Consider the following 25,961-nt stretch of genomic DNA (forward strand, 5'->3'; position numbering starts at 1 on the left):
ATAACCTTTAAAGATTCCAGTTTTCTTCTCTGGATTTTCTTGCACTTACATCTCTACCCCAAGTAGAGGATGTATAACCACAGAGTTGCAAAAACTATCTTTGAAAACCCCAAGTGGAGGTAGTAGAGAAGATAAAAGAAGAGGCAAGCAGCCTGGGTAAATGGTTCTGATACTGCAGGACTGGGCCCAGGGCACTGTGATGGTTCATTGGGACAGAATGCAGGCATTTCTCCAAAGGCCGAGTATTCATAAAAGCAAATGAGATATAATTCAATTAGATTAATTGGGGTCACAGTTTGCATTACCCACAGTGACCACTAACTACAGAAATAAATCACCTGCTTTTTGCCTAGGTTCAGTGGGGTGTGGCTTTCAGGAGATCATTTCAGGCAATAAACTGAAACACTTGTCCACTGACAAACGTTGACACTGACAGGTGACAGGAACTGACTGTTGCTACGGCTCAATTGCCAGAGAGTTTAACTTCTTTCCAAGTAACCATCACCTTACCCCTCCCTATAAAGGGTATCACAATTGGTGACTGTATATTTGTTTTCGACTTCCCCACCAGGCTATGGGTTCCATACGGCTGGGCCCCAGGTGGGTTCAACCACAAGGATCTCTTACCTAACTTGGCCCACAAAGTGGGGTTTTCAGCTGCAGGGGCTTCGCCCAGTCTGGCAGCTAGAGTGCCCTGCCTCAGTCGGCCCGGCCCCGCCCCGCCCCGCCCCGCCCCGCCCCGCCCCGCCCCTCTCGGCTTATTTCCGGGATGCTTGAGGGAGGAACGGGAAGTTAGGGCGCATTGGACTTACTGCGCCTGCGCATCCTGCGCCCTGCGCCGGCGCATTCTTGACAGCTCGTTCCCGGCCGGACATAACGGTCCGCGCGAGGTTCCCCGGACCGGAAGTGGAAACGAACTGTCGCGGGGCGCACCCGGCCTGGCTCACCGCCTGGCAGTCCCCGCTGTCGCCGCCGCCCTCGGCCAGTGCCGAGGCTTTCCGCAGCCACCATGTCCGCCAGTGCCGTCTACGTGCTGGACCTGAAGGGCAAGGTACCGAGGGCGCCCCACCTTCCGCGTTGCCAGGCAACTGGCGGGGGCCTCGCCCCATGGGGACCCACCCTGTTGCTAGTTAACCGGCCAATGGGAGCCATCCTGGTCTTAGGCAAGGAAGCCGTTTGGCAGCACCTGAGGCCTCCACCCTGTTGCTAAGTGTCCAGGAAGAGGTCTTAGGTCCGCCTTAGCCCTGCCTCGTTGCTAGATAACGCAGTGGGCTGCCGCCGTTGCCAGGTAACCGGCTGCAAGACCCTCATCCCCCACCCCTGTGGGCTGGCGGCCCAGGCCTCCGTGGGGGCCGGGGAGCGCGGGCCGCAGCCCGCTTGGAAGCCAGGCCTGGCGCCGAGGGGCTGCACGACCCTTGACCAGAGGTGGTGAGGCGTTGCGGGGACAGTGTGCCCTCGGGCCAGTCCCGCCCTCTGGGAGCGCAGCAGCTTATGTTTATTCAGCGATTTTTCTGTGCCAGTCCCTGTAGGGATTTCTTAACGTTCACTGTGACATTGAGTTACAAGAGTCAGGTGAAGTGGGTGGTGGGAGTGCCATTTAACAGAGGGAGAAACTGAGGCACAGAGAGGCGATGCAATCTGCCCAAGGTCACACCGGTCACAGAGAAGTGGCAGGTCTAGGAGTTGAACCCAGAATCAATTGTTCATTCAGCTGATATTTGAGGAGCACCTACTAAGTGCCAGGCAGGGTGCTAAGCTTTGGGCTGCCTTTGGGGAGCAAAATCAGAAATCAGTCCCTGTCCTTCTGGAGCTCAGAATCTGGTGGTAGAGGGACACTGATCTCAAAAAGCACAAATAAATATAAATTGCAGTGGTGGAGCAGTGATGATATAATAGGGAGAGTCAGCCTCTGCTGGGGATCAGGAAGGGCTGCCCAGGGGGAGTGACAAACCCGGCTGAGACATGAAGGAGGAATTGGACATAACTAGGCCTTGGGTGCCTTTCCCAGGGGTTTTTGGGAAAGCTTCATAAAGGAGGGATCTCAAAACTTTTCAGAAGTGACCTGCTGCCTTCCCCCAAGTCCATCCCAGCTAGAAGCCAAGAGACCTCTTGCATTGGGGAGTAACAACAATAGGGCAGAACCAACAATATTAAACAAGCTCCACATCAGTGAGTGAGAGAAACACTGGTGTCGGGCCTAGGTGAAGTGGGCAGGAGTTAGCTCAGAAGCAGCAGGGAGTGAAGAGGTGAAGTGACTGTCCCTTGCTGCTCCATTCCCCACCCCCAGCACTTTCCCAGAGTCCCTTAAGTGGGTTGCCTGCCTTGGATGCCACCCAAAGTCAACAGCTAGTGAGACCCAGTACTAGGCTCCCTTCTTCAACCTTCTTGGAGGCAAAGAAAGACACAGGGCACACCAGGGGCTGGGAGGGTGCAGTGTTCCCCAAGTCTTTGTAGCACGTGTTCTTGTTTCCTCCCTGGCCACTGTGTCACCAGAGGTCCTACAGGCTGCCTACTCAGATCACTCATTTCTTCAGCAAACATTTCATGAGCACCTAGTAGGCACCAATTCCAGTGCGGACCATCGCTCTGTGACTGAGGAGTTAGGGCTGAGCTCAAAACCTGTCTCTGCTGCTCAGCTGCATGACCTAGGGCGAGCGAGTGTGTGAACTCGCTGAGCAGACACACCAGGCAGGCTCAGCACCACCCATGGTCCACAGGCCATGTTAGTCCCCACGGACTTTGAGCTCCGGTAGGGGAGGTGCATGGAAGCTGACAGATCCAAGCAGACACATGGATCCAAATGGTCAGATCCCATTAGCCACAAGGACAAGGCCCCAGGTAATGCAGTTACCCAGCCTCAGTTTGGGCTGGCGGGAGGAGAAGTGTTTACGAAGGCTTCCTGGAGGAGGGAGATGCCAGAGCTGGGAAGGTGACCAGGTGGCAGTCAGGTGAACGAGGAGGTGTCACAGTGGGCCCGCTGGCGCTGGCAAGCCAAAAGTCCTGGGTAATGCTGGAGCCTGGAGGATGATACCAAGAGGGCCGTGGGTGTTGAGGATGTCCAGATGGGAGAGCAGGACAGAGGGAACCACTTTGATCCCAAGAAGGAACAGCCACCATAGGAGACAATAGCCTGGAAGAAGTATGATTATACGTGCCTTTCAGGAAGCTCCTGAGGCAGCTGTGGGTTTGCCTCCCATCCTCAGTGACCATCACGCCATTTATTATTCCACTCCCCATGGACCTCATGTTTTGAAAGTTTGCCTTCTGCGCAGACTTCATTTAATAAAAAATAAAGTCAGGAAATTCACAACCACATATCTGCCTGCCAGCCAGAGCCTCTAATCACCAAGGAAACCAGCGGGGCCACATTCAGCTGATAGAAAGCCCTCCATGGATATTTCTCTGCCCTTATCTTTCTTGCTTCTTTGCAGCTTCTGACACCACTACTACGCTCCTCCTCAGCAGGCTTCTGTTGGCCTCGAGGTTGCTGTGCTCTCTGTTTTCCCCGTTTCTCTCACTGACTGCTGCCCCTCATCTTCTGCCCTCCCCTTGGACGTCGGCTCCTCATGCTTGGGCCTGGCGTGCCTCCTGTACTGTTGCTCTCCTTGAGGCAGACTTTGATTTATGTCACTGTGCCAATGACTCTCAAATTTGTTCCAAAGTCCAGAGCACTTATCTGGAGATCCACAGGCCTCCAGGACACCTTGGAGGTCTCACGGCCACCTCAAACTTGGCATTTCCCCAGATGAGCTCCCTGCCACCTGCCAGCCCTGCTCTCTCTCCCCATCTCAGTGATTGACACCACTATCCATGCAGCTGCCCACATTGGAGACATGGGCGTTATCCTGGCCTCCTTTTCCTCACTGCCATGTTCACTGCACAGACTTTACTGAGCAGCTACTATGGGCCAGGCTCTGTTGTGGGTGCTGGGACACAGCCGTAAACGAGACGAAAGTGGTCACTGTTCTCAGGGAGTATTAGACTCTGGTAGAAGCGACAGATGATAAATGAGGATATGAATATATAATGCAGTGGTGATGTGGGCAGTGAAGGTGAAGTGGGCTTGGGAGTGGAAAGGGGCAGGATATGATCTTAGCCAGGGTGAGCAGGGAAGACTTCTTGGAGGAGGTGCCATCTGAGCTCAGGTCTGAGAACCGAGAAGATCTAGGCCAGGGCATTCTGGGCAGAGGGAACTGCAAGTGCAAAGTCCCTGAGGCAGGAGCAAATGTAGATTGCTTAGAGAGAGCTAGGGTGCTGACCAGGATGGCTGGAATGGGGTGAGTCTGGGGAGCATGGATGGAGAGGCATTGGAGGGGCTGTGAAGACATGCCATGGGGATGGACTTGCAGTTTGTTCTGTATGAGGGGAGGCTGGGGTAGCAGCAGTTTAAACAAGAAGCAATCTGATCTGATTCTGTTTAAGAACACCTGTCTCACTGTCTGCGAGGAAGGAATTGTGGGGTCAGGATCAGCAGCAAGGGTTGAGGATTGTCCCCTCGTTGCCTGCCTCCCTCCAATCTGTCCTGTCTCCTGCCTTTGTCCTGACCTGCAGCCTGAGCTCCGAGGCTGCCCCTACTCTACCTAACCAGTGCTCCTAGGTGTGCCCACATGGGCTACACCCTTAACCCCATGGCTTTAGCCACACTGGTCCCTCTGCTTCTATCCTGCCTGTCCCCTCAGGCCTCAGTTTGAAGGTCATACCCTTGCAGAGTCTCTCATTTCCCCCTGACCAGCTGTCTCAGTGCAGGGACCCTGTTTGTCTTGGTCACCTCTGTGTCTCCAGGCCCAGCATGATGTATGGTAGACGGTATGAATGAGTGGACCTCTCTGCAGCCTTGGTGATGAAGGTGAGCAAAATAAATTGCTCCCTGCTCTTTCCTTTGAACACACTGGGGGCCCGGGGACTCCATGCCTGTGGCATCCCCCAAAATTGGATACATGGGGTAGAAGGTGGGCTTGGGAAGCCCAGGAAAGCAATATTTATCAAGCAGAAGTGGCCCTGAAGGGAGTGAGAAGTGGGGTTAGAATCCTGGCTCACCTTTGTTCGCTGTGTGACCTCAGGCAGGTGGTGCCACCTCTCTGGACATCACTGTCCATCTCTTTAAAAATATCAGTCCTGCTTCATGGTGGGGGGAGTATATGAGGCAATATATACTCCTGGCAAAGAATATATGAGAGGGTATGTGGGAATCCCTGTGCCAGGGCCTGGTCCAGGTACCCATAAGCTCACCCACTGGGTGCTGAGTCTCTAAGAGGCCTTCTGAACAGCAGTGAGGGCACAGGGTCCCTTGCCCATAGGCCACAAAGGAGAAACTAGAAAAGGAAGGTTCTCTCTCGCCTGCTCACTCGCCTGCGCTCTCTCTCTCTCTCTCTCTCTCTCTCTCTCTCTCTCTCTCTCTCTCTCTCTCTCTCTGTCTCTCTGTCTCTCTCTCTCTGGCTTGTAACAGTAAGACAATGTATCTTATGGAACTACAGGTCCTGAGGCAGGCGGCTCCCAGGCTGGTCAGCTCTGTGGTGTCATTCTCAGCATATTACTGAGTTATACTGCCAGCTGTCCTCATGGACACACAAGAGTGGCAGCAGCTCTAGGCGGCATCTCCAAATGGGGCCTTGCTCAGAATGGCATAGCTTCACACCTCCTTTTTCATTCCTTCAGGGAGGTGTAACTTCCATGTAACAGACTGTGTTTATTTAAAGCATATAGTTTGATGAGTTCAGTCATTGTGTATACCCAGGAAACCATAAACACATATTCTATCACCCCCTAAAGCTTCCTCACACCCGTCTGTATCCAGCCTGTCCCCAGGCAGCCACTGATGTGTTTTCTGTTACCATTTCCCAGGATTTATTTATTTCAGTGGAATCACGTAGATATGTTCTTCATTGTCTGGTTTCTTTCACTCGGCTCAGTGATCCTGAGATTCTCTCATGCTGTTGCCAGTGTCAGTAGTCATTCCTTTTCATAGCTGAGGAGTGTTCCATGGTGTGGCTGGACAGTTTATGTCTCCATTCACCTGTTGAAGGACGTTGGCATTCTCGCCAGCCTGAGTCTATTTAAAATAAGCTGCTATGAACATCCATGCATGCATCTTCATGTGGACGTATGGTTCCTTTCTCTTGGGTGAATACCTAAGAGAGTAATGGCTGGGTTATAAGCTGGATTAGAAGTTTCTGAGAACCTGTCAAACTTTACCAAAGTGGTTGTCCCATTTTCCTTTCCTATCGGCAGTGATGCTTCACATCCAAACCCACAGGCCGTGAGAGAGAGATGAGGAGAAGAGCTTCTCTTCAGGCCACAGGCAGGTTCTGGTAGATGTGAACACTTAGCAGTGTCCCTCTCCTGACACAGACAGAAGAGCAGGGCTCATTAGCACAGAAAGGCTCTGAGAAGATCTGCAATGAGAGCCTATGGGACATCGTTTAACCTGGCATCTCCCGAGTGACGCGGTCCTGGACTCTTGCCCCATAGCCCCCCTCCACGCTCCCTCTGGGAAGATTCCCACTGGCCCCTGTGGAAGTTCACTTGGCGAAATGCTTTCCTTGAGGAATCCCCTGGGGGATGGAGATCAGATGGCCCTTTGATGGACAGGTGTCTTTGGGGTCCCTGGAGGGAAGGAAGCTGGTGCGTCTCACCCGCCACCCCAGCCATCCAGCTGGTAGAACTCAAGATGAAAGTGTCTTCCCTGTCTTCCACCTCCACCCAGGTGCTCATCTGTCGGAACTACCGCGGTGACGTGGACATGTCGGAGGTGGAGCACTTCATGCCCATCCTGATGGAGAAAGAGGAGGAGGGGATGCTGTCACCTATCCTGGCCCATGGGGGAGTCCGCTTCATGTGGATCAAGCACAACAACCTGTATCGTATCCCTTGGCTAGGGGGCTCCCAGGGGGCCCCGTGTGGACATGTGTGTGCATTCACACACACGTGCAACTGAGGGCTGCCGGCCCCTGACCCGGCTGACCCAGGGCTGGCTCAGGCCAGTGGGGCCCATGAGGCACAGCCCTGTCTTTCTGGAGCTCCCTGCTGCCCAAGGATGACCAGTGTGACAGAGGTCCAGGGAGCCAGGAAGGGTTCCCTGAGGAGGTGACATCCTGGAGGAGACCTGCAGGAAGGCCAGGTGTCTGCCAGCCACGGGAGTTGGCCGGCACGAGGAGCACTAGCCCAGGCGAAGTCTCATTCCGAAGCTGTAGTGGGGGGTGACTGGAGCCCTGGAGGGGGTTGCATGGTAGGAGCAGGGCCCAAGTGGTCAGCAGGGTGTGCACTGCAAGGCCTCATAGGAAATCACCTTAAGTGTGTGGGGAAGTCTTCGGAAGGTTTCAGGCAGAGGGGTGACACGGGCACGTTTGCATTTTCTGAAAGTCTCTGGCTGCTGAGTGGATGCCAGACTGCAGGGATCAGAAGTGGACATAGGGAGGGGTGGGGAGGCGGAGGTGGGCAGGGCGGTGGCCTGGATCATGAAGGGTGATGGGATACAGAGGAGGGGAGAGATTCCTCCCAACCCTGCCCAGATCTCAGAGCCCCCCGTGCTCAGGCTCACGTGGAGACCTGGCTGAGGCAGTTTCCATCCGTGAGGTCTGACCAGCCAGCCCCCCACGGCTTTGGTCAGGCACATTCTGGTATCCACACTGCTGCAAGAAGGGCATGGCTTTGCAGCACACAGCCCTGTTCAGACCCAAGCTCCAGTAGCTATGTGACTGGAGGCAAGTCCTAACCTTCCCACAGTCCAGCGAGAGCAGGACTGTTAGGGTCCGTTGAGCTGGTGCAGATGCATCACCCCCAGCAGATGTGGGTTCTCTCCCCTTTCCCGTGTTCATGGAGACACACAGGACCTCGCTAGTGCAGGTGTGGTCCACGGGCCCGAGCATCCCCTGGGAGCCTTTTGGAAATGCAGCATCCCAGATGCCATGCAGCCTTGCTGGGTCAGAATCTGCATTGTAGCAAGGCCATCCCTAGTGATTTGTGTACATGTTACAGGGTGGGAGGTGTTGGCCTGGGACCTTCACCCAGTGCCCTGAGGTCTGGCTCCCTTCATCGTGCCTCTGTTTCTTCACCCCTCTCTGGAAGGCCTCAGGGGCAGCTCTGTAGAGTATGGTAGGTGGCCTGTGAGCCAGGAGTTTGCTATCTTGGAAGCTGCCCTGGGTCTGGGCAGTGGTTGCCCGGGTATGGAGAGGAGGGAGGGGCAGCTGTGTCAGCGCAGCAAGAGCCGTCAGACCAGTTTCCAGTTGGGCCCCAGTATTTCATGCATGGGCAGCCAGGGAGGAGACATCGAGGGCTTGCCCCTCTGGGTGCCAGTGCCCAGCACACCCTGCCTGAGTTCCAGCCTGAGTTCCATCGTCAGGTGGCAGTTTCCAGCAAGGCCCAGCCATGAGGGTCAGAGGTGCCCTCTGCCCCTCCTTAGAGAGCACCTGGACGGCATGTTGCCCGGACTAGAGGTGGGAAGCCAGCACTCCTCTGACTGGCCCAGCTCCATTTCCTGGGGCCCTGCGCTGGGCCAGCTGAGGCAGGAAGTGAGGTAGAGGCAGTCCCTTTCTCCCTCCCAGAGCTCACAGCTTGGCACTGGAGTGGCACAGGCTTGTTGTGAATGGCCAGGGCGCAGTGCACAGGAACTGGCCTCCCTGCGTGGCTTGAGGCCCTTTAAGGAAAGAGGAACAGGAAGTGCCCAGTATACACTGACCCCAAGAGGTGAGGACATACCCCGCCCCCCCTCCGCCATCCCCCCCCGCCCCCCCCCCCGCCCATCAGAGGGAGTGTGCCAGACACTTTACATACATCACCTCAGTAAATCCACTCTCAGGCCCCCATCATACTAGTGAGAAAATGGAGGCTTCATTCAAAAGGTTTGCTTCAGGGGCAAAGGCTCAAAGAAAGGCTTGAGCTAGAATTGGCCCCGGCTGCTTCCGCCGGAGCCTGCCTGGGGAGCCCTGGACCTCAGGAGGGTCACGTAAGCGATGGGCTTTGGAGAAGGGCCGCTCCTGCTTTCCGCTCCTGGATGACCCGCACTACCTCCTCCTGCCCCAGGCTGCTCGTCCCACCTGAAGTGCCCTCTACCACACCCTGGGCTTCAGCCCTCAGCTCAGGCATCACCTCCTCAGGGCAGCCCCCGCTACCCGGCAGCTGGGGTGGGTTCCCTGTGCCCCCTGCTGCCCCTCTGTCAGCTGAGCGCTCCCTGGGAGCCGGGACCTCCTCTGGCTGTAACTGCTGTGTCCCAGGCCCAGCTCAGACCAGGAGGTCGGAAACCCGCTGAGGGCCGAGTCATGGCTTGGGGTGGCTCCAAAACATGCAGTGAACTGGGGTCTGTGGGGTGGCAGCCCAGGCCTCTGACTGCTCCTTGACTGCAGCCGCCATGCAGTGGTCGCCACCTCTAAGAAGAACGCGTGCGTGTCACTGGTGTTCTCCTTCCTCTACAAGGTGGTGCAGGTGAGTTGAGCCACAGGGGTATCCGTCACCCTGGCACTGCAGTGTGCCTCACCATACCAGCCGCCCGAGGGCTGCAGCATCCCTAGGGAGTTTGGAGCTGGAACCCCAGAAGTGAGATGGGGGAGCTCCACGTGATCCGTGAGTGGGATTCTGTGGCCTTAGTTGCCCCTCTGCCTGGTGAAGAGAGGAAAGCGAACGGGAGGTGGGGCTCAGGCCAGGTGCGCCATGACTCCAAGAGGGACAGGTATGCCCCCTAGCTGGCTGTGGAAGGGTGGAGGGTAATCAGATGAGTCAGAGATTAGGAAGGTGGGAAAAGCAGGAGGAGGGCGGAGCCAAGTTCTATTCGGAATCTTGTGGGGGCGGGGCCTAAACACAGAGGCCTGAGGCCCTACCTTGGAGAGAGGTGACACACAGCAGGCCCAGCTGACAGCTGGGGAGGCAGAGAGCAGCACATGCAAAGGCCCTGGCGGGGGAGTGCACGTGGTGCAGTCAGGGAACATCAGGTGGGCCAGTGTGCTCGGGACAGAGTGTGGGGCTGCTATCAGCAAGGTGACAGGGCTAGACCATAGGGATGGGCGGGGTGGGCAGGGGCGGGATGTACAGGGCCTAGTGAGGAGTTCAGATTTCATTCCAAGTCTCGCGAGAGATGGTGGAGGGCACTAAGCAGGAGACTGACAAGACCTGGTTCGAGGTAAGATCATCTCTGGCTGCTGAGTAGAAAAAGCACTTGAAGGCAGCTGGGAGGCCAGGCCGATTTCCAGGAGACAGATGGAGGGGCGCGGCCAAAGTGGGGGCTGTGGGGTTGAAGAAAGCGGGCGATGGGCCCAGGAGGCCTGGGGTGGGCCCAGGAAAGCTTTCATCCCTCAGATGATGCCCTGTGCAGCCCGATCAGGAGCCATCTACGCCAGACGCTGGGGAACAGGCTGGTGTGGGCAGTGAGGACATGGGGGCAGGAGAGCAGCATGTCCCGCGGGGAGGCCCCGGGTGCAGGCTGAGGAGTAGGCCTGCATTCCAGAGCTGTTGCAGGCCGGGCTGCGCTGCCTGTGATTTCAGAGGAGAGGCCCAGCGGTTGCAGTCCTGGGGTGTGGAGATGGGGAAGCGGGAAGGAGGAAGGTTCTCCTCCCTGAAGTGTGTGGCATTGCCTTTCTGCTTCAGTGTTTGTGCTCATGAAAGAGCTTCGAACAAGCTCCTCTTCCCTTTGTCTCCTTTGGCATCCCTGCTTTGATCCTCTTAATTTTCTGTTGAAATGGGGCAGATTCGTCTGCAGGCACAGCTGTACAGACTGGAGTTCAGGGAGGCCAGAGGAGGCTGGAAGAGCCACTTGTCCCCTCCACAGTGGTTCTTGTCCCTCACCTGAGTCACTCCTGGCTCAGAGGCAAAGGGTGATAGTTACAGTCAGGATTAAAGAGAAGATGGGAAGGGGCCCCAGGCCTGGGAGTGTCTGTCAGGGAGGGGAGGAGAGTGGGCCCGCTGGGGTGGGGCTTCTGACCAGGCCTGACGCCTGTACTCCCCCAGCCTGGTTCCTGCCTCATAGGCGGCCACTGCTGTCCTCCTGCCCACATTCCCTGAGCCCAAGGCCTCGTCCATAGCACTCTGGGAAACGGGCAAATGCAGCTCGTGGACAAAAGGGCTGTTAGCAGGGGCCTCAGGGCACGAAGGGCAAATGAACTTGTGCAAGCGTTCATCCCGTCCTCGTCCTTCCTCTCAACGATCTGCCCCCCACGCAACACCACAGGTATTTTCGGAATATTTCAAGGAGCTGGAAGAGGAGAGTATCCGCGACAACTTCGTCATCATCTACGAGCTGCTGGATGAGCTCATGGACTTCGGCTACCCCCAGACCACAGACAGCAAGATCCTGCAGGAGTGAGTGGGTGGGATGGGGCCCGGGGATGGGGGGCAGGGGTCAGGCCCCTCCTGGGTGATGTCACAATATTGATGTCGTCAGCAGGTTTGGAGGTGGAGGAAGCAAACGTATGTTCATGTTGTTGGTCCCCCTGCCCTGTCTCCAGCCGCACCAGAAGTTTACTAAGTCACTGGGACAGTTGTGGGTCCTTTTTCCACGCAGCATCCGTGCGTAGCATGAGCATTTTTCCTGTTGCGAGGTCTTCATTTCCATCCGCAGAAGTGTGCTAAATGGCTTGTTATTAGGGAGTCACCTGCCTTTGTTTTTATTGTCATAAATGAAGCTATGATGAAAAATCTCCCTCCTTTGGAATCCTGCCCATCAAGTAACAGTCACCGTGGATTAAGCACTTCCTGTGAACCAGGCCCTGTGCAAGTGCTTTTTTCACTCCATTCACAATCAGGGGTGCTGTCTTCCCATTTTACAGGGGAGCAGAGGGACACTCAGAGAAGCCACATGAACTTCAGCACATCTCACATCTGTTGTTCCCCAAGTGGAATCAGGGTCACCAGGTTACACCCCTAGGAGGTTGGTCCCTTCTGCACCCCCAGCAGGGGAAGCACTTCATGCCCACTTCTTGTTTTCCTCACCAACGCTGTCTCCTTGGCTCCCTAAAAGTGACCACTCTGCACTCACTGTAACTGAAGAGTTTGTTGGAGGCTTTGGAAATCGTAAGATATTCTTGTGTTAAACAGCCTCAGGTGAAACCAGAGCCTGCCTTTCCTGGCGCCTGCTACAGGGAGGGGCTGTTTTGAAGAATGTCTGTGCCTGAGCTGCTTAACTGTGAGCCCGGGCCCACAGGTACATAACTCAGGAAGGCCACAAGTTGGAAACAGGGGCCCCACGGCCCCCAGCCACCGTCACCAACGCAGTGTCCTGGCGCTCTGAGGGCATCAAGTACCGGAAGAACGAGGTGTTCTTGGACGTCATTGAGTCCGTCAATCTCCTGGTAGGCTTCCTTTTCTTTTTTTTAAATTTTATCTTCTCCATGATTGGAAATAAAAGCAGCTCTACTTTTAAAACTAGCAAGGCCCTGAGAAACAGGTAGTTTCTGTGTGATAGCAGATCAGCGGGATTCAGGTTGGGCTGCTCATTGCAATGTGAGCTTGTTTTATCTTCATTAGTTTCTGTTCTTATTTAGAGTGAATGCATGCACATCATTAAAAAAAAAAAAGCAGTGTATAGACTTTGAAAGTGAAGGGCTTTGTAATCAGAAAGGCCACATCGCTTAAGGATTCATTGTCATCCTTTGGGACCTCGTGCTGTAGATATACAGACATACATTGTTTTTCTGTGAAACTGAGAACATAAGATGTAGTTCTCCTGTGACTTGTTTTTCGGGTTTTTTGGTTTTTACTGTTTTGTGTATGTTCGTTTGTTTTTTAATTTTATTTTTTAAGTGACTATTTGGTAATTGACCATATTTTCTATGAATTTTAGCACATGTACAGATTTGTGTACCCATTATCATAACCAGGAATCAGAACAAACTCCATCACCTCAGAAACCTCCCTGGATGCTGCCTCTTGGTAGTCACACCCTCCTGCCTGTTCCCAACCCCTGGCAACTGCTGATCTGGTCTTCATCACTATAGTTCTGTCTTTTTGAGATCGTTGTATGAGTGGAATCATACAGTGTGTGTCACTTTGAATCTAGCTTCTTTCAGTATAACGCCTTTGAGATTCATCCAAGTTGCTCTGTTATCAAAAGTTTATTTCTTCTTATATTTGTTTATTTTATATGTTGAACTACAGTATGTTTATCCATTCACCCATCAAAGGACATCTGGGTTGTTTCCAACGTTTGGCAGTTGTTAAAAGAGTTGCTATAAACATTTCATGTATAGGTTTATGTGTGGACAGAAGTTTTCATCTCTCTACGGCAGATACCCTGCAGTGGGATTGCTGGGTCATATGGTAAGTGTATGTTTAACTGTGTAAGAAACTGCCAAACTGTTTTCCAGAGTGGCTGTTAACATTTTTGCATTTTCACCAGTAGCAGATGAGAGTTCTGGTTGCTCCACATCCTTGATCAACATTTTTATTTCTGTCATCCTAATAGGTGTCTCATCATGGCTTTAATGTGCATCTCCCTAATGGTTAATGATGTTGAGCATCTTTCTATGTGCTTCTTTGGCATCATTATGCTCTTTGGAGAAGTGTCTCTTCATATCTTCTGATCATTTTTGAGTTGTTTGTTTTCTGATTGTTGAGTTTTGAAAGTTCTTTATATATTCTGGATAAAGTCTTCTGTCACATGTGTGATTTGCAAATATTTTCTCCTAGTCTGTCACTTTTCTTTTCATTCTATTGGCATTGTCTTTCACGGAGCAAAAGTTTTTAATTTTGAGAAAGTCCAAATGTCAGTTTTTTAAATTGATTAAGCTTTTGGTGCCATGTCTGAGAACTCATTGTCAAACCCAAGGTCACATAGATTTTCTCCTAAATTTTCTTCTAGAAGTTTTATAGTTTTACATTTAGGTCTATGATATTTTTGACTTAAATTTTATTTGAGGTGTGAGGCATATATCCATTTTTTTGCATATTGAACATTTTTTTTCATTTGTTGTAAAATCATTTTGGAAAATATTATCCTTTTTCCATTGAATTGCTTTTGCATTTTTGTCAAAGAACAATTGGCCATATTGTGCAACTCTATTTCTGGACTCTGTTCTTTTCCATCGATCTGTATATCTGTTCCTTCACCAATAACCACACTGTCTTGATAACTGTAACTTTATAGTAAGTCTGAAAATCAGATAATGTGACTCTCACAACATTCTTCTTTTTCAAAATTGTTCAGCTCTTTAGTTCCTTTGTTTAGAGTTTTAGAATCAGCTTGTCTGGGATTTTGATTGGTGTTGTGTTAAATAACTCTATTAATCAATTTGGGGAGATTTGATATCTTTAGTATATTAAGTCTCACAATCCATGAGTGCAGTATGTCTCTCTATATATATTTAGGTCATCTTTGATTTCTTTCATCAGCATTTTCTAGTTTTTACCATGTACAAATTTTTTGTTAGATTTATACCTAAGTATTTCATTTTTTGGAAGCCATTGTAAATTGCTTATTTTTAATTTTATTTGGTAGAATTCACCTGCAAAACTATCTGAGCCTGGAGATTTATTTTTCAGTACGAATTTCAATTATTTAATGGTTATAGGATTATTTGGATTTTCTGTTTCATCTCGAGTGAGTTTTGGTAGTTTGCTGTTTTTAAGAAATTGATCTATTTCATCTAAGTCACTGAGTTTCTATGCACAGTGTTGTTTATAGTATTCCCTTATTACCTTTTTCATGTGTACAGGGTCTGTACTGATACACTCTCTTTCATTTCCGATATTGGTAATTTATGTTCTTTCTTTTCTCTTTGTCAATCTTATGAGAGGTTTATCTGTTTTATTGATTTTCATAAAGAATCAACTTTTGATTTCATTGATTTCCTCTATTATTTTTCTGTTTTCAATCACAGTGATTTCTGCTCTTATCTCTAATATTTTCTTCCTCATGATTTTGGCTTATTTTGCTCTTCTTTTTCTAGTTTCTTAAAGTGGAAACTAAAGATACTAATTTGAAACTTCCTTCTTTTCTACTATAAACATTTAATGCTATAAATTTGTCTCTAAGCACTACTTTAGCTGTATCCTACACTGATATGTTGGATTTTCATTTTTGTTCAAAATATTTTCAAATTTCCCTTGAGACTTTCTTTTCGACCCATGGCTTATTTAATAAAAGTGTTGTTTAATTTCTAAATGTTTGCAGGTTTTTCTGTTATCTCATTGTCATTGATTTTTCAAAAAGATTTATTTATTATTTATTTATATATATTTTTTATTATTTATTTTTGGCTGCATCAGGTCTTAGTTGCAGCATGTGGGATCTTCATTGTGGCGCACGGGCTTCTCTCTACTGTGGCGTGCAGGTTTTCTCTTCTCTAGTTGTGGCGCCCAGGCTCCAGGGTGCATGGGCTCTGTAGTTGTGGTGCGCAAGTTCCAGAGCACGTGAGCTCTGTAGTTTGAGGCACACAGGCTCTCTAGTTGAGGCGCACAAGCTCAGTAGTTGTGGCACGTGGGCTTATTTGCCCTGTGGCACGTGGGATCTTAGTTCCCTGACTAGGGATCGAACCCACGTCCCCGGCATTGTAAGGAGGATTCTTTACCACTGGACCACCAGGGAAGTCCCTGTCATTGATTTTTAATTTAATTCTATTATTGTCTGAGAATATAGTTTATATACTGTCAATTCTTTAAAGTTTGTTAAGGTCTGTTTTAATGATCCAGAATATGATCTATCTTGGTGAATGTTCCATGTACCCTTGAAAAAAATGTATATTCTGCTCTTGTTGGAGAGAGTGTTCTGTAAATACCAATTACATCCAGTTGGTTAATGGCATTGTTCAATTCTTCTAGCAATTCTTGCTAATTTTCTGTCTACTGGTTCTACCTGTTACTGAGGAGCATTAAAATCTCCAGCTATAAATTGTGAATTTGTCTGTGTCTTTGCTTCACATATTTTGAAGTTCTGTTATTAGGTGCAAATGGATTTAGGATTCTTCTGTTTTCTTGGTGAACTGACCCCTTTATCATTATATAATGTCCCTCTTTATTCCTGATAATTTTTTTGCTCTGAGGTCTGTTTTGCTATCAGTATTGTCACTCCAGAATTCTTTTGATTAGTGTTTACATGGTATATGTCTTTCTATCCTTTTACTCCTTTTTTTTTAATCCTTTTACTTTTAACTTACCTGTGCTATATCTTGTAGAAAACATATAATTGAGTCATTTTTTAAATCCATTCTGACAGTCTCTGTCTTTTATATATTTAGAGCATTTATACTTACTGTAACTGTTAATTTGCTTGGATTAAAATATACCACTTTATTACTTGCCTTCTGTTTTTCATTCCTTTGTTTCCTTTTCCTATCTTTCTGTGATCTTTTTGAACATTTGTAGTGTTCCATTTTGTTTCTTCACTCTATCTTTTTTTTCTTCGTATAGTTATTTTAGTGGTTGCTATAAAATACTCTACTTAGAGTTAATATTTTACAGCTTCAATTGGAATTTAGAAACTTTACTGCCCCATCATAGAGTTGTCCTGTATATTCATCTATATACATTGAAAACCATATCAGACAGTGTTAAAATTTTTGCTTTCGATTGTCAAACATACTTTAAAGAACTCAAGAGGAGAAAAAGAAGACTCTCGACCATATTTACCCAGATATTTACTATTTCTGTTGCTCTCCCCTCATTTCCAATTTTCCAGGTTTCCTTCTGGTACAATTTCAGTTCCATCTAAAAAGATTCTTTTAGCAATTCTTTCAAAACAGGCCTACTGGCTACAGATTCCCTTCATTTTCCTTCATCTGAGAATGTCTTTATTTCATCTTCATTCCAAAAGGATATTGTCACTGGATATCAAATTCTGGGTTAACAGTTCTCTTTTAGTACCTTAAAAATGTTGTGTCACTTCCTTCTGGACTCCATGGTTTCTGATGAAAATCCACAGTCACTCGAATCGGTATTCCCCTGTAGGTAATGTGTTGTTTTTCTCTGGCTGTTTTCCACATTTTTTCTTTGTCTTTAGTGTTCAGCAGATAGCTTATGATGTGTCTAGGTATGGATATCTTTGGATTCCTAATGTTTGGGGCTTGTTCAGCTTCTTGGATCTGTAGATTTACGTACTTTACCAAACTCGGGATGTTTTCATCCATTATTTCTTAAAATATGTTTTCACCATTTCACTCTTTCTCGTTTCCGTCTGGACTCTAGTGACATAAATGTTAGACATTTTGTTATTGTCCCAAGGGTCTCTGAGGCTCTGTTCATTCTATTCCATCTTTTTTTCCTCTCTATTGTTTAGATTGGATAAGTCCTATTGATCTGCTTTCAAGTTCACTGACCGTTTCCTATGTTATCTCCATTCTGCTATTAAGCTCATTCAGTGATTTTTTTGTTATTGTATTTTTCAGTTCTAAAATTTCCATTTGATTCTTCTTCTTATAGTCTTGTTTCTTTCCCAAGACTTTCTAGTTTGACATTTGTTGCAAGAGTGTTTGCAGTTTTTATCCTAGCTATTTAATGTCTTTGTCAGATAATCCCAATATCCATATCATCGTTGGTGTCTGTTGATTGTATTTTCCATGTGAGCTGAAATTTTCGTGGTTCTTTGTATGCTGAGTAATTTTAGATTATATCCTGGGGTAAGATTCTAGGTCTTATTTAAATTATACAGAAAATGTTGATTTTGTTTGTTTGTTTTAGCTGACAATTGTCCTGGTTAGGTTCAGGCCACAAGTTTCAACCCCCAGTCTATGGGCCATGAGAATCGGTTCAGTTTTCAAAGCCTTTGTGCCCTTTGCTATTTGAATCTATGCCAAATATGCACTGCCCAGTGGTCCATCAGGGACTGGGGAGAGTTTGGTTCTTGATGTCTTTGGCGTGCTAATTAGGATCATATCCATGCATGCCTGGTTCTAGAGAGATCTGGAGACATAAACAACTTCATGAGGTTGCTTACCTGAACCTTTCACTCTCTGCTCTCTACCTGGTGCTTTCTGGCTGGGGGCTTCCCTTTTTGGTTCTGTGGCCAAAAACTCGGGGCTCTGGATCCCTACTCCAGCGCTTGTCTGCACTTGGGCTGAAATCCTGGGTTTGCCCCACCCTCTCGGAAAGGCAGCTGAATTGCCTAGGGCCTGGGACGTGAGAAAACAGAGAAAAGGGGGTAAATGAGGGATTTCCATACTCCTTCTGAGCGGCAGGAGTTCCCCTTCTGGCCCTGGAGCTAGAGCCAGAGGCTTCCACAAGCTCTGACTGCACCGTACTTCTTGGTTCCACTTTCAGGTTTCTGCTGCACTTTCACATGGGTAGGGGGGTAGGGAGGACTGCTCATTCAGTCGGCTCCTCCCAGATCCACCTTTTCAGTCTTCCAGTAGTTGCCCATGCATCCTGCCCAGGTTTTATAGCTGTAGTCAGTGGTAGAGAAAGGGTGATGCAGGCCAGTCCCATGTCACCTGCAGCCTGCCTGTCACCTCTCGGGAGAGGGCCTCACTCCCATGACTTGGGCAGACAAGGATTGGCTGGGCCAGTCCAGTCATGTGGGCCACTTAGGTGTGCCCATTTCTGACTGTTACAGCCAGTGCAGAAATGAGCATGATTGCTCATCCTCAGATGTGTGTTTGGGCATCTCCCTTATCTGGGCAGGATTTCTGGAGGGCCGAGTTCCCAGACATGCAATTGCTAAGTAACAGTGCTTTTCAAAAAGATTCTCCCAGTGGACTGAATATAAACGTATTTGCTCTCTTACTTACTAAGCCATGAGGCAAGACAGTGGCCTCACTCACTGCATTCCCCTCCTGCCTGAGGACCTTCGTCTGAATTGTTTACTGAGCCCAGAACATGGCTGTAGGGTGTCCTAAGGTGGAGAAGCAATCCCAGGGAGCAGCTTATAAACAACTGCCTGGGAAAGTGCTGGGAGTTCAGGGGCGTCCCAGCCGCAGTGTGTCCCTACACATGGCACTGCCCAAGGACCCCTGTTCTTCCATACGAGGGGCAGCAAGAGGCAGGTATGGACATCCCAGTCATGTTGGAACACACCTTCCTAAGTCTGATTGCAGAACTGGCGGCCTTCAGAGTCAACATTGGCCTCCAGGTTCTGAAAATCTTGTTGTACTAGTATAATTAGGCAGCCGATCCCCCGGCAAACATCTCCTCCATGCCCACCCTGGGGAAGGCACCAGCTTTGGGCTGCCAGTCACGCCTCAACCGTCCTGGTTGCTGCCCAGGTGGCCAGGATTAGCCTTAGAGGCTGCATGGCTTTTGTCTCCACTTCCTGAGCCTTCTTTCGCATCATTCAGCTATAGAGGGTGGTGCAGTCCCAACTCCCCAAGGGGAGATAGCCCCCCAGAGAAGGGGGTCTAAGGGCAGACTGTTGGGGGGAACACGGAGGACCCGCAGAGTAAGGCAGGTGGTAGTGCCAGCTGCCCAGAGCCCAGGGGCGAAGGGCCATGTCTGCACGGGCTCGCCGAGTGCCCGCTGCCCCAGGCACTGTCCTCGTGCTGGACCCAGCAGTGAGCAGCCTGACATGACCCCTCACCCGAGCGTGGACAGGATGGATGGACAGGCAGACAGGGCTGGCAAGAGGCAGAGGAGGAAGCAGCTTCTGTGTGCTGTGGGGTCAGGTTGCTGCCTGATGAGGCGAGGACAGTGAGAGGCCAGCGTGGTCAGAGCATAGTGAGCGACGGGAAGTGACGGAGCCACACCCCGCAGGGCCTTCTGTCCTGTTTTGTGCCTTTCTCGGGGTCATCGTCCACATGGCGCCTCAGTTCTCCACTTCCCTCAGATGCGAAGGGCTTTCATGTGTGCACGTGTTACTTGCAGACATCTGAGTTAAAGACTGGACAGATTTTCCTGCTTCTCTGCAGAAATCGGAAACTCAGGCCCTCCAAGGAACGGCCCATACGGCCCTAGGGCCTCTGAGTTTGTAGCCCTCTGTTTCACTTGCTGGTGTGGATGTGGCCTCATGCAGAATGGCACTACGGGGTGGTGGTCCAGGCTGTGGCCCCAGCACCTCTGCCAGCCACTCTGTGCCCTCGGCGTGTGGCATCCTCTCTGTGCCTCAGTGTCCTTGTCTCTAAAGTGGGCCCAAGGAGAGGTGCTCCAGCAGCCTGGCCCCCTGAGGACAGTCTCCGGGTTTGCCCATCGTCCTGCTGTGATTTTTAGTTGCACTCTCAGATGCCTTCCGGTTTGCACAGGAGTTAAAAGGTAGCCCAAGTCACAGCCCCGCCCTGTTGAGGAGGAGCTGCTCAGTCAGTGTTGTAGCTGTGATTGTATTTGCTTAAGTGTATTGTTATTTTGGATCGGTGGTTATCAGACATCAGGGCAGCCCTGGGAGCAGGGTCCAGGAAGCTCCGTCTTCAACAAGCCCTAGGGACTTTGCCAGGCCCCACATGGAGAAACAGATTTCCAGGAAAGTCAGTCTGGCCTGCTCCCAGCAGATGAGCAGACCTGGTAGAGTCCCTGCCCAGGCCAGCCGAGCACATGGCCTCAAGCCACCAGGTCTGCCCCAGGCATCCCAAGAGCAACTTAGAGTAGAGCCCTCAGAGAGGATTCCAGGTACAGTATCACCTGGCCCATCTGCAAGGGAGGAGCCTAGTGTGGCCTGAGGACTAGAAGGCGGGACCTGTAAGTGTCTGCCTCCCTGGCCTGGCCTGGCACTGCCTCCCCAACTCAGGGGACAGCGAGAAGGGCTTCGAGAATGGGAGTGGCCAGGAGGGTCACACAGCGTGGTTGGGGGACAGTGACCGGTGCGTGGGGCCTCCCCTCACCCCCTCCTCGCCACCCCCTAGGTCAGTGCCAACGGTAACGTCCTACGCAGTGAGATTGTGGGCTCCATCAAGATGCGGGTCTTCCTGTCGGGCATGCCTGAGCTGCGCCTGGGCCTCAACGACAAGGTTCTCTTCGACAACACGGGCCGTGAGTATGCTACCGGGGCCCAGGTTTCACCCCTGGGGCAGCTGAGGGACTGTTCACCTGCGTGATGAACAACAAGTTCATCTCAAGCACTTGGCTTAGAAACATTTTCACGTTGTTTACAAGAACTGTGAAAACGAATAAACTAACACCTGGACTTAGAGGACATGGGAGAGTGAAAATACTCAAGTCAAGCCCCCTTGTTGCTCCGAGGGCCAGAGGTGCAGGTGAGCACCTTAGGTGCCAAAGCACATGTAGCATCATACAACAGGTCCGCAACTCCACCCTACTGGAAGGTACTGCGGGCTCGCTCTCCCCTCCCAGACCCAGTTTCTGCCCTCACCTCTGGCGTTGGGTCTGGGCTGTTCAAAAGCCACACACAGTGGTTCGAGCATGCGCTGCCTGGCCTGGATGTAGCACTTCCCATGGTGGGGCATGGCCAGAGCGGCCTCAGGAGCCCAGGGTGGCTGGGGCTCCGTGTTTGCAAACTGGACCACCAGCCTCCCCGCCAACCACAGGTCCACCGGCGGCCGGAGCAGTGGCACGTGTTGTCATAGTTACGTCTGCAGCATCGCTAGTGAGGGCCTCTCTGACGTTAGCCCATCAGAGCAGCTCCCCTCTCAGGACTGAGCTCAACCCACACAGCCTCTCTGGGCTGGGAAACCAAGACAGGACCCCAGGGATGACAGGACCGGCGCCCTCAGGGAGCCCCAAGCCATCACCGGGCACCTCCAGTGGGGTCTGTTAATCATTCAGCAAACATGTCCCAGGCAGCAACTCTGGCTGGGGACTCATTGTGAACTAGGCCTACTAGCCCTGTCCTCAGCCCAATCTTGGGACGTAATGGGGCTTCCAGCGGGGTGAGGAGAGATGGGGCGTGGCTGCCTCAGAAGCCGGCCCCCTTGGTGTTCGTGGCCCAAGATACTCTCACAGATCTGGGGGCAGCTCTGCTCTGCTGTGTCAGGAGTGAACCCTAGACAGTGGGAGCATTGCTGAGAGAGTGGCCTGGGGGGCCTAGGGACTGTCCCGCCCTCACCCCCACCTCCCCTCAGGTGGCAAAAGCAAGTCCGTGGAGCTGGAGGACGTGAAGTTCCACCAGTGTGTGCGGCTCTCTCGCTTTGAGAACGACCGCACCATCTCCTTCATCCCACCCGATGGCGAGTTTGAGCTCATGTCCTACCGCCTCAACACCCATGTGAGTGCACCAGCCGCCAGCCAAGAGGGCCCCCAGGCCCCCGCCCCTGCTCCTCCCCTGGGGCAGCCTCCCTCCTCTTCCCTGCTGGCTGGGAGCCGTCCCCGTCCACAGCGAGTCTCACGTCTTGTGAGGTGATGCCCAGGATGGGCACAGCTCCCCATGAGCAGCCTGGGCTCCAAGGAGCCCGTTTGACAATGCAAGGCTCTGAACTTTCTGAACTGAGGGGCCAGACCCCTTTGACACCACTGCCCCTTTCCCAGGCATTCCCCACCAGAGCGTCCTCGGTGATGTTTTCTGCATTTTCTCTAATGCTCTGACCCATCCTGGCACCAGCTGTGGAGCCCCAAGCAGCAGTGTGCTGGGCTCACACCTGGCCCTGTGGTCCCTTGCCCTCAGTTTCCCCTCTGTGAAACAGGGCTTTGTAAAACGACTGGTTGTGAGCGCCATCTTCACTCTCCCCGACAGGTCAAGCCCTTGATCTGGATCGAGTCTGTGATTGAAAAGCATTCCCACAGCCGCATCGAGTACATGATCAAGGTGTGTGTGCATCCTGCACGCAGCATCAGCCAGGCGTGTGGGGCATAAGAGGGGGCATTTGGGCTCCCCCGCCTAGTGCAGGCCTTCTGGTATCTCTGGCCTGTCCGGGGCCTTGGGCACAGAGAGGACACACTGCCCAGATCTTGTGTGCGGCCACCATGGCAGTGGCCTGTGACCAAGTGTCCAGGTGGAGCACTTCTGCCACTCAGTGACCTCACCTAGCCCAGGCCAGCCCTGGTCACACAGACCTTCTCCCTGGAGGCCAGGGCCAGAGGGAGGGATCGGGAGTCCCAAAGACCAAGGGGACAGGAGGGCAGAGACTGACCGTCCAAAGTTGAGCTTAAGGAAGACCTCAGGGGGTGGGAGAGGGCGTGGGGGTCAGCTCGGTGCTGGGAGTGGGACTCCCAGAGGCCAGGCCAAGGGGCATGTGGCCCTTGTGGGAGCAGGCTGGGTGGGAGCCAGGCTGTCTCACCTTCGCCCGCCGCAACCTTGGCCACATTGGCCTCGTCTCCAGGCCAAGAGCCAGTTCAAGCGGCGGTCAACAGCCAACAACGTGGAGATCCACATCCCTGTGCCCAACGATGCCGACTCACCCAAGTTCAAGACGACAGTGGGGAGCGTCAAGTGGGTCCCCGAGAACAGTGAGATTGTGTGGTCCATCAAGTCCTTCCCGGTGAGCACCCTTCTCGGCGGGGCACCCCCTCCAGACAGGCATGGGCAGAGGCCTGCTCGGCTCAGCCTGGCTGGGGCAGGGGTGGGGCTGGGGCCCAGGGTAGGGGGGCACTCCACCTTCCTCTTGTGTGTGAACCAGCCTGTCTTCAGAGTCACGGCAGGGGTCCCTCTCTCCCTCCTCCTTTCTCCCTCTGACACTCCTGTTTAGAGCTCAACATCCCTCCTGGGGAACAGACTGCCTTGGGGCCAGGGCCTCACGGGAATCCAGCACCAGCTCCAGGAAGGTAGAGCACTTCCTGCCCCGGCCCCCAGGCTGGTATAGCCACCTGGCTCGTGTTCAGGATTTTGAGCACTTGAGTCTGGGTTTGTGTGACGAGTGCCTTGGGACCGGAAGATGGGTAAGCGGCTGCGCCGACTCGGGGTGCGGCCCATCGCCCTTCTCATGAGAAACAAGATGGAGCACTTTTTCACGTCTCAGAGGACTGTTTGCGCTTCTTTCTCGGGAAACTATAGTAGCTGTCTCTTGCTCACTTCTCTGTCAAGTTTGCTCATTTTCTTCTTAGTTTCCAAAAGCTGTTTACACATGGGCAAGATTAGTACCTTTTCTTTGATATCAGTTGCAAATGGTGTTTCTCAGTGTTTGGTGTTTGTCTTTTGACTTTGCTTCTGGTGTTTTTTGCTGTGTAACCTTTTTGATTGCTTCTTCTTTTAATTGTTGTTTAATGTAGTCACATTTCTCAGTCTTTCTTTTATTGTGTTTGGATTTTAAGTCATGATCTGAAAGGCTTCCCCATTCCAGGCTATAAAGCAATTCACCCATGTGTGCTTCTAGAACGAGTACAGTAGTATTTTTCACCTTAGACCTTAGGTCCTTTTGGAGCACAGTCTGGTAAATGGGTGACATACAGATCCAGCTTTATCTTTTCCCACATGGCTATCCAGTTTCCTAACATCATCCACTAAAAAGTCCCATCTTTCCCCCAGTGGTTTGAAATGCCGTGTTTTTCAAAAATCAAATTTTCATGCGGCATGAGGTCTCTTTTTGAGCATCCTCTTGTCTGTCTCTCCATGCCGCAAGGCCACATTTTAACTTTATTCTATGTTTTAACATCTGGTAGGGCCAACCCTACCCCTACCGTAACTCCCCACAACCTCACTGCTTATCTGTTTCCTGGCAACTCTTGCTTGTTTCATTTTTCTCATAAATTTTAGAATCAGTTTGTTTGCACTAAATTTGTAAGTTAATTGGGAAGGATTAACACCTTTTTGAGGCCGAATTATCCTATCAATAGCCTTGCCCCACTCTCACCTTTGTGCCTTTTGGGAATGTTTTAATGCTTACCTTATATATACCTCATATGGCCTCTCCCGTTGTTTTTAAAGGTACTTTTATTTAAATATAACATGCAGAAAAGTAACAAGTGATATGTGTACAACTCAGTGAATTTCCTCAGAGTGAACACAACTGAACCGGATAAAAGCCACAGAACACTCCTTGCCTCCAGGACACCCCAAAGATCTCTTCTGGTTTTGCATATTTCTCATTAAGATAATTTTTAAGTTGATATTTTGGTAACTGGGGTCTTCTCTTCCATTGTGTCTTACAACAGGTTGCTAACATTTGTATGGTAATTTTGTGTCCTGGTACCTTACTAAATTTTTTGTTTGTGGTAGTTTTTCTTTCAATTCTCATGGGTTTTTAGATATTCTTCCACACTGTTTGCAGCCAGATGCAGTTTCCCCTTTTCCTCTCCCATTCTTGGGCACCTTATAGCTTCTGGCGTCTCACTGCTTCACTTACTATCTCCATTGCCTGTAAATGGCGGTGGAGAGAGCAGCCTCCTGGCTTTGCCCCCAGCTGGAGCTGGCAGGGTTTCCCCTCTTAAGTGTGTTGCTGCTTTGGGCTACAATTCACTTCAGTCCTACTTTACTGTGTTTTTATTTTTTATTTTATTTTATTTTTTTAATATTTATTTTTATTTGGTTGTGCTGGGTCTTAGTTGGGGCAGGCAGGCTCCTTAGTTGTAGCACACAGGCTCCTTAGTTGTGTCATGCGAACTCTTATTTGCTGCGTGCAAACTGTTAGTTGCTGCATGCATGTGGGATCTAGTTCCCTGACCAGGGATCAAACCTGGGCCCCCTGCATTGGGAGCGCAGAGTCCTAACCACTGTGCCACCAGGGAAGTCCCCTTTACTGTGTTTTTAGCACAAATGGCCAACAAATTTACCCAAACGCCTCTTCAGTGTCTGTAAGTTCCTATATTAATATAGGATGGATCTTGAACCATCCATGCATTCTGGCAAACCCCACTTGATCATGATCTGTTTTCTCTTTAATGTGCTATTAATCCTGTTGGTTAACATTGTATGTAGGATTTTTACATTGAGATCCATAACTGAGATTTATTTATTTATTTTTTGGTACAGTCTCTATCAGGTATCAATATTGTACCCATTTCATTATTTTTTTGTCTCCCTTTTCCATGATGCAGAACAGTTTAAGTAGCCTTGAGATCGTCTTGCCTTGAGAGGATTGGTAGAATTTGGCTGTGTGACCATCTGTATCTCTGTTACTTTCTCTACCTCATCTGTGGAAATTAGACCATTTAGAGTTTCTATTTCTGTTGGAGTCAGTTTAGGTAAATTGTATTTTCCTACAAAATTGTCCATCCTAACCAGGTTTTCAAATTTGTCTACACAGAGTTGTAGAAAATTGGTGTCTTTTTTTCCCCTTCTCTTATGACAATTACTTCTCCCT

At 50.5% G+C, this 25,961-nt stretch overlaps 1 protein-coding gene across 1 annotated transcript in view; it reads left to right on the plus strand.

The window, feature by feature from the left end:
- Positions 1-867: 867 nt before the first annotated feature.
- AP1M1 (adaptor related protein complex 1 subunit mu 1) overlaps positions 868-25,961 on the plus strand; it is a 29,875-nt gene continuing 4,781 nt past the window's right edge. The window contains exons 1-9 of the mRNA XM_067733074.1: positions 868-1,051; positions 6,704-6,860; positions 9,350-9,417; positions 11,153-11,283; positions 12,125-12,272; positions 20,676-20,802; positions 21,852-21,994; positions 22,460-22,531; positions 23,046-23,204. Coding sequence (XP_067589175.1) covers positions 1,010-1,051; positions 6,704-6,860; positions 9,350-9,417; positions 11,153-11,283; positions 12,125-12,272; positions 20,676-20,802; positions 21,852-21,994; positions 22,460-22,531; positions 23,046-23,204 — 1,047 coding nt within the window. The 5' untranslated portion in view covers positions 868-1,009. The remainder of the gene's footprint in view (positions 1,052-6,703; positions 6,861-9,349; positions 9,418-11,152; positions 11,284-12,124; positions 12,273-20,675; positions 20,803-21,851; positions 21,995-22,459; positions 22,532-23,045; positions 23,205-25,961) is intronic.

This window comes from Pseudorca crassidens, chromosome 3, assembly GCF_039906515.1.
Source record: "Pseudorca crassidens isolate mPseCra1 chromosome 3, mPseCra1.hap1, whole genome shotgun sequence".
Lineage (NCBI taxonomy): Eukaryota > Metazoa > Chordata > Mammalia > Artiodactyla > Delphinidae > Pseudorca > Pseudorca crassidens.